Source organism: Loxodonta africana, chromosome 8, assembly GCF_030014295.1.
Source record: "Loxodonta africana isolate mLoxAfr1 chromosome 8, mLoxAfr1.hap2, whole genome shotgun sequence".
Lineage (NCBI taxonomy): Eukaryota > Metazoa > Chordata > Mammalia > Proboscidea > Elephantidae > Loxodonta > Loxodonta africana.
The window spans coordinates 43821367-43830120 of record NC_087349.1 but is presented as its reverse complement, the minus strand read 5'-3'; the positions used below and the strand labels follow the sequence as shown (position 1 = coordinate 43830120).

At 42.5% G+C, this 8754-nt stretch overlaps 1 protein-coding gene across 1 annotated transcript; it reads right to left on the bottom strand.

Annotated features, from left to right (window-relative positions):
- Nucleotides 1-2269: 2269 nt before the first annotated feature.
- On the bottom strand, nt 2270-7035 carry EFCAB10 (EF-hand calcium binding domain 10). Its single transcript, XM_023544511.2, has 3 exons — nt 5705-7035; nt 3070-3234; nt 2270-2955 (listed from the first exon to the last, which is right to left on the bottom strand). The coding sequence occupies exons 1-3, from the start codon at nt 5811-5813 to the stop codon at nt 2864-2866; spliced, it is 366 nt and encodes a 121-aa protein (XP_023400279.1). The 5' UTR covers nt 5814-7035; the 3' UTR covers nt 2270-2863.
- Nucleotides 7036-8754: the final 1719 nt, after the last annotated feature.

Genomic DNA, 8754 nt, shown 5'->3' with positions numbered 1-8754 from the left:
TATGAACAGACACTTCACCAAAGAAGACATTCGGGCTGCTAACATATGAAGAAATGCTTGTGGTCATTAGCAATTAGAGAGATGGCAAACCAAACCACGATGAGATACCACTTCATCCTGACATTACTTGCACAGAGTTAGGTTGTGGGAAGATTGGAATTCTTATACACTGCTGGTGGGAATGTAAAATGGTACAACCACTATGGAAAACAATATGGCGCTTTCTCGAAAAGCTAGAAATAGAAATACCATATGATCCAGCAATCCCACTCCTAAGTATATACCCTAAAGAAATAAGAGCTGTGACACAAATAGACATATGCACACCTATGTTCATTACAGCAGCATTCACAGTAGAAGAAGGTAGAAGTAACCTAAGTGCCCATCAAAAGACGAATGGATTAGCAAACTGTGGTACATACACACAATGGGATGCTATGCAATGGTAAAGGATAATGACAAATCCACTAAACATAACAGGGATGAATTTGTAGGACATTATGCTAAGTGAAATAAGCCATTCACAAAAGGACAAATAGTCTATTAGACCTTTTGGTTAGCAGCTAAGCTTTTAACTACTATGCCACCAGGGCTCCAAAAATAGATAGTAGACAAGTGTTAATATTGGAGAAGGGAAAGGCAGTACACAATATGGGAGAAGCACAACATGATTAAGCCAAGAGAGGACATCGAGAGGAATGCAGAAATAAAGGACAACACAATAACTACTAGAGCACCGACAATCCTGCAACAATAGTATTAACAAATGATAATTTATAAATGGATACATAGATAGACAGGCCAAGAGGTGAGGGAGGGTATAAGGGAGCACAACCAATGGTAGAAAGGTTTGGCGGTGGAAATTACTAAATACATAACTGTAGGTGCTCCTCATAAATTAATATGGACAATAGAACACACATGTGGCACAGTTAGGGAACCCTCTTAGACATAACTAAACACCTCACGGATCAAGTTCCCAGGCTCAAAGGCAAAGGACTATAGACTTGGGGGACAACTATGACAATTGGCACAACATAGTTCTTAAACACGATGTTCTATATCTTACTTTGGTGAGTAACGTCTGGAGTTTTAAAAGCTTGGGAGTGGCCATCTAAGATAAAATTATAGGTCTCTTCCAGTTTGGAGCAAAAGAGAATGAAAACAACCAAAGTCTCAAGGGAGCAATTAGTCCAAAGGAGTAATGGATCAATGAACCACAGCCTACCTGACCCTGAGACCAGAAGAACTAGATGGTGTCCTGCTACCACTACGAACAGCTCTTGCTGGGATTAAAACAGAGGGTGCCAAACAGAGCAGGAGGAAAATGTAGAACAAAAGATGAAAATTTAAAAAAAGACTAGACTTACTGGTCTGACAGAGAATGGAGGAACCCCCGAGGCTATGGCCCTAAGACATCCTTTTGACCTGGAACTGAAGCTGTTCTGGGAGACTACCTTTCTGTCAAACAATAGACAAGCCCATAAAAAAAAAACAATAACACCTGAGATGAACGTGCTCCTTAGAACAATCAATTATAAGAGATCGAAAGGGCAATATTTGCCCAAAAGCAGAGATGAGAAGGCAGGAAAACAAACAAAAAAACCAAATTTGTTGCCATCGAGTTGATTTTGACTCAGCAACCCCATAGGACAGAGTAGAACTGCCCCACAGGGTTTCCAATGGTGTAAATCTTTAAGGAAGCAGACTGCCACATCTTTCTCCTGCCAGTGCACCTTTCGGCTAGCAGCCAAGTGCTTAACCACTATACTGCCAGAGCTCCAAGGAGGCAGGAAGGAGTAGAAAATCAAGACGAAAGGAAACAGGGAAACCAGGGCAGAATGGGGAAAGTGCTGACACATTGTGGGGAACGAAGCCAAGGTCATGAAACACTTTATGTACAAACTATGGAACGGGAATCTAATTTGCTCTGTAAACTTGCACCTCATGCACAATTAAAAAAACAAGAGGAAAAATAGTTCTATTACTCTGTATTTTATACAAAGATTTTTCAAGCTAGTGTATTGAGCTTAAAGCTTTTCTGGTAGTTCTAGCAGATTGGGGCTTTTCCACCTCATTCTTTGAGAATTGCTGGGGTTTTCCATGAGAAAAGAATGAAGCTGCCTCTGGAACTTCCTAACTTCAGCATTTTGTCCCTCCTCTTCCCAAGCTCAGAGACTTTATTATCAGCCCTCCTTGTCCTCTCTAGTCAGCTGAAAGTGTCAAGGGAATGAAAAATTTCTCTTTAAAGGTAGGAACCTGTCATGGATTGAATTATGTCACCCCAAAAATGTGTGTATCAACTTGGTTAGGCCATGATTCCCAGTATTGTGTGGTTGTCCTCCATTTTGTGATTATAATTTTATGTTGAGAGGATTAGGGTGGGATTGTAACACCACCCTTATTCAGGTCGCCTCCCTGATCCAAGGTAAAGGGAGTTTCCCTGAGGTGTGGTCTGTACCACCTTTTATCTCTCAAGAGATAAAAGGAAAGGGAAGCAAGCAGAGAGTTGGGGACCTCATATCACCAAGAAGGCAGCACCAGGAGCAGAGTGTGTTCTTTGGACACGGGGTCCCTGGGCCTGAGAAGCTCCTTGACCAGGGGAAGATAGAGGACAAAGGACCTTCTTCCAGAGCTGACAAAGACAGAAAGCCTTCCCCTGGAGCTGACACCCTGAATTTGGACTTGTAACCTACTAGACTGTGAGAATGAGAAAATACATCTCTCTTTGTTAAAGCCATCCACTTATGGTGTTTCTGTTATGGCAACACTAGATGACTAAGACAGAACCTCTATTCTAAAATGTAGTAATTCTACTTAAAAATCATGACATATTAAAATATTACGCATTCAAAAAAAAAACTTACACTTCGTCCCTGAATTTTTCCAAGGTTATTGCATGTCCATCATCTTTTAAAACTTCATCTGCAGTACACAGACCCAAGGTCTTTAGGGCTATAAAAGTGAGTGTGAGAAGAAACAAAAATTTACAAAGTGAGGATTATTTTCAGCTAAAGAAAGTGATGGGATGACCACGAACTACTATCTAAATTTCTAGAAGATACTGACCTTCTTTATACTGTACAAATGATATGCTGCCTCTATTTGAGGAGTCCATCATCTCAAACATAGCCACAATATTACTGTTATCCATAAAGAAAGAAAAAGGCACGCCTGTTACTTGGGCAATTCTCAGTCTTTCCAATGTAGCTATTAAATATTCTCTTGGTTTTCCTGCAAAATAGTTACAATTCTTTCTGATATAAAATTTAAAATATGTCACAAAGGCAAACAGTCATTTAGTCATTTAACAATTATTAAACACCTATGTTATTTAGTGGGGGTTATTGCTTATGGGGAGCCTTGGTGGCAGAGTGGTTAAGTGCTCAGCTGCTAAACAAAAGGTCTGCAGTTTGAGTCCACCAGCCACTCTAGTCAGAATTAACTCGACAGCAATGAGTTTTTTTTTTTTTTATTGCTTATGAAGTACTGAGTTTCAGTTTACAGTGATGGAAAAATTACATTGATTAAGGGTAGGGTTCCACAGCTGATTAATTGCTGTCAATAAGTTATATACCTGTAAAAAGTTGAATGGGCAAAATTTGTGTGATAGCTATATTTACAATGACAAAAAAAAAAAAAAAAGAGTAGCTGCTGAAGCTGCTTATGTATAACCAAACATTTCATGGGATTTGGTTCCTTGGTTTGAAGGTTTAGGGTCATGGTTTCATAGGACATTGGCCGAATAATGTGTTTAGTGCTTCTGTTGTACCTCCTAGTTCACTGTGTGGTGTCTGGGCTTTTAAAAGCTTGCAAGTGGCCTCTATTCACCTGGAGCAACAGAGGAAGAAGGAGAGTCAGGAATAGGAGGAGGACATCGAATGTGTGGCTAATTGCCTCCATGAACAGCTGCCTCCTTTGCCATGAGACCAGAAGAACTGGATAGTGCCCAGTTACCGTTGCTGAATATTTTTTTATCAAAGATTCTATAGAAGAACCTGATCAAAAGAGGGAAAATGCAGAAAAGAATTTCAAATTCTCATGGACTCCAGACTTTTGGACCCAGCGGCTAGATGAACCCCTAAGACTACTGCCCTGAGATAACCTTTAAACCTTGAACCAAAAATATCCCCTGAATCCTTCTTAAAAAGAAACAATAGCTTAGGCTTAACTAGTAAAGAATGTTGTGGGTTTTTGTTTTTTTTGCATTTTGCTCTTTTAAGATATATCTATATGGGATCAAACTGACAACAGCAACTTGAAAGATTAGGCAGGAAACTTAGGGGGCACTGAGTTTATGTTAATGGGGGAAGAACAACTCAGAAAAGGAGGGTGAAAGTGGTTGCACAACTTGAAGAATGTAATCAATGTCGCTGAATTGTACATGTAGAAATTATTGAATTGGTGCATGTTCTGCTGTGTATATTCTCAACAACAACAAAATAAATTATATATGAAAAAAGAATACACCCAAGAAAACCCTGTGGAGCAGTTTTACTCTATAACACATGTAGTTGCCATTAGCTTTAATATACTGGGGGTGGGGGGGGAGCAACAGGAAATCTTTATGGAAGCAGATTGCCAGATCTTTCTTTTGGCACCGCTGCGTGGGTTCAACCATCAACCTTTAGTTTAGTAGTCAATGGCAAACGCTTTCGCCATCCAGATGATTTAAAATGAAATTATCACCTTAACATAACTTTTATCACACATCACACAAAGATTATGAAATGATTTAAACTTTGTAAGGGATTCAGACGTGTGTAAAAAATGTCAGGAAAAGCTGCCTCCTGAAAATGGCCCTCTGAGTCTATCAATTGTTTACTTCCCCTACCAGATTAAAAATTCTTAACCCTTTGGTGACCAGTTATTTTCTGCTTTAAATTTTTTGTTGCCTCCGTATGTTTTCATTAATGGAAGCATGCTGAATCATGAAATGTGTCTAAAATTTTGGCAGGTAGTATAGATTTTTTTTTTCTTGTCCCCTCCCACAAGCCTACGCTTAAGTGCTTAGTGGTACACATGAAGTACCACTAATTATACCCCAGAGTCCCCACCCAGGTCTATTGGTGCATACGTCTAACACACAAAAATTTTTTAAAATTCTATTTTTCCTACCAAAAATCCAGACGCCTCATACAATACCCTGTAAAAACAGTAATTTGCAGTACACACTCATTTCTTCGGTTTCAAACAGTCAAAAAGGCCTCTGCCTGGTGGCAGCATGCACTACCAAGTGGTACAGCAGCTTTCCAACCAACCTCAGAATCTGAAAAAGATCACGGTCGCTATATGTACCGCAGGCACGTTTCTTGCCAAGTATAAGGACGGTTCATTTAATCTTCCCCACTTTCCCATGAGATCGGTACTATTATTACTCCGATTTTCTAGAGAGGAGACAAAAACTGCCTTTTTTTAAGGGGTGGAACCAGGCGCCTGACACCAGATCCTCCCACTGCTATGATCCTGCCATCTGCTCAAGTCCCGAAGCACCTGGCTTGTGGATGGCACAACCAGGTCATTCAAAAAGTATTTGTGTAATTTAGTCCGTTAGCAGCAGGAGAACTCAAAGAGCCGAGAGGCACGAGAGTGTGTGAGTGTGTCCAGGTGGATGTATACGGGAGAGTCGCGGGCGTGGAGGCGAGGCTGTACCGTGTATGGAGGCAGGTGGGACACAAAGCCGAGTGGTAGGCGAGACCCTTACCCGGACGGAAAAAGAGGAGTGCGCTGGTGAGCAGGTTCAGGAACTCCATGATCTTATGTTTTTCCAAATATTCCCTGGCCTCGCGTTCCCGGTTGCGGCTGGGCTCCATGGCTCCGCGTGGGTCTGTCGCTAGGCGACCAGACCCTTCGTCTCCACTCAGGCGCCTCCGGCGGGGCCCCGCCCCTCTCCCTCCCGGCGCGGGCAAATGACGCACCGCCCTGGGCTGCGACCTGGGCTCAGAGCTCTACGCCTGCGGGCAGAGGGGAAACACGGAGCGCGAGAGGCCCGGATAGAGGCGGGGTCGGGGTACGCAGAGATGTGAGGGAGACAGGTGCGGCGCCGCTTGTGGAGCGGCTGACAGGCTCCCGGTACCAGGTTGAGGGCTGGGCCTGATTGTCTTTTCCTGTTTCTGACTCCAGTCCCTAACTCAGTACGTAGCCCGGTACTTGTTGGGCTCAGCACTTGCAGATCCAATGAATGAGACCTCGTGTGCTGAAAACACGAACTTATGTAATTCTGGGGTTGTCGGTGGGAGAGCCCTCAGCAGCATCTTTCCTGTGCACAGCCTGCAGACATGGCACCGGCAGTGTGGCAGAAAGGTCTCAACCCATGTGACCGGATTGTGGGTCGTGAAGCTTGAATGCATGGATTCTGAGCTCTAGCGGCGGCGTAGTGGTTAAGTGCTACGGCTGCTGACTAAAAGGTCGGCCGTTGAAATCCATCAGGCGCTCCTTGGAAGCTCTATGGGGCAGTTCTACTCTGTCCTATAGGGTCGCTATGAGTCAGAATCCACTGGATGGCAACGGGTTTGTTTGTTTGGTAAGTAAGGTGGGATGCAGTTGGCTAGAAGAACCTCCCCTCAGCATGGAGGTTCTTGAGAAACAGTGTACACTGGTAAACATAAAACATAAAGGTAAGAACACCTAATGGCTCTCATATATTTTTTTTATTATTTATGCATCTTTATTTTATGCTTACCTAAACCTGAAATATATCAAAGCAACACATGCACATAGGAAATTAAATTCTACAAACGAGTTTGTGATGGAAAGTGACAATCTCGTGCCTCCCTGCCCCTCCCAGGCCCTGCCGCTCCAAGGTAACTGTCTGCCTGGCATCCCTGAATCCTGAACTTCTCGGTGTCTCATTCGTTTTCTCGAGAAAATAACCCTCTAGTTGCCTGCTGGGGGTAAGGAAAGGAGATTGTCACTTGGCTGCTTGTGGGAGGTGAAGGGGGGCTTAGGGGGGCCAGTAGCTTCATGTGAGACTTTCAAACGCCTTTCCCCATTTTCAACTCATTGCTGCACCCCACCTCTATGGTACCCAGTGTCTCTGGGAGATTTGAGGAGAAAATGGGTTTACTTCCTATTACTATTTGCCCCATACCACTTTACAGCTTTTTAAACTGCCAAGTCAATTATCACTCCAAGTCTGCTGCTAATTTACCTTTTTTTTTTGGTAAACTTTTAAATTTAAAAGTGCACAGTTAACAGATCTTAAATATATGGTCTGATATATTTTTCACAGATGATTATATTCATGTCACAAGCTTCCCAGGTCAAGATACAGAGCATTTCCAGCATCCCAGAAGCCTCCCTGTACCCCGCCCCATGTAACCACTATTCTGTAAATCAGCTGTGTGTATTCACGCCTTTGATTCACCAAGGTTACTTTGAATGCCAATTCATTAACTAAAATGTTAAAGAATGCTGCTGGCAGGAACATCCTGAAAGTGCTTGAAAGTGGGTGCTAGTCTGGAGGCACCCACTCTGTGTATGTGGGTCCTACTACCCAGGAAGTCAGTCCTCTTCTCCATGTTGTATGATCTATTCCAGAGCAAAATTTTCTAATTTGCAAAAATCTCAGGTTATTAAGCTGGACAGAACCAAAAGACTTGTAAATATTTAAAAATCAAAACATATATCTGAGTCTTCCTGAAAGAAAAGCCCCATCCTTTTCACTTCTGTGCAGCTCTGCCTTTGCCCATTCCAATAATGTGCCAGAATTGTGAGACACCCTCCCCCCCCCGCCCACAACCCCCCCACCACCACATACGCACACCCCAGACTGTGTCTGGATTAGGAGCATGGATTTTTTGGGGGGAGGAGAAGGGGGCTAGTGATAAGACTGGCTAGGAAATCAGGGAAGTGGAGTGGGTCAAGAGGAAAGGAAAATCCTAGGACAGCCTGCAGAAGCTCCTATTTTTAATAGTGGCTCCTACGATACTGGATGAAAAACTGGTGGTGTAGTAGTTAAGAGTTTGGCTGCTAATCAGAAGGTCAGCAGTTTGAACCCACCAGGTGCTTCTCAGAAACCCTATGAGGCAGTTCTACTCTGTCCTATAGCGTCACTGTGAATCACAACTGACAGCAACGAGTTTGGGTTTTTTTTGCCGACAATGCTATACTTGCTCAGGTTGTAGAGAAAGCAAAAGCTTTTGTGATAATATTTGTTTTGATTAAAAATGTATTAAGATATTTGAAGGCTAAAGGGGAAACCCAGAAAAGTTCCTAAAAATTTTAAGCCAGAAAGCCTTCCCAGTGTTGGTGACCTTAGATCTAAGTTGTTTGGAATGGTCTCAGTATGTGCAGCACCTCCAAGATGCTGGCAAGCTTCCCCCATTGATTCTGCAATGATTTCAGGTTTGTATGGGGCAGATTTGTTTTTTGAGGCAGTCAGGTTTTTGGACCTTCCTCATTTACTTTTCTAGTTAAATGACTTATGAAGATTTAATGAATAGAAAATAACTGTATTAAAATATATTTCTGAGAACTTTGCTCAGAAACAGGGATACATAAAACCTGCTGCTCTGGAATGGCCCCAAACAAATCAGAAAGCAAGAAATAGTCCATTAGGACAGGATCTATTGCCTAATGGGGAAAACCACATAGGAGAAAAATATTTAAATACGGTAAAATAAATTCTAGAAACCTGAGTAAACCAACTAAGAGGCACACAGAATTTTAAAACGCCTTTATGGAACTATCCACTCAGTGGATTAGGAAGGAAAATCTGCAGGTAGAGTTTATTTCTATAGTACAGTAGAAAGG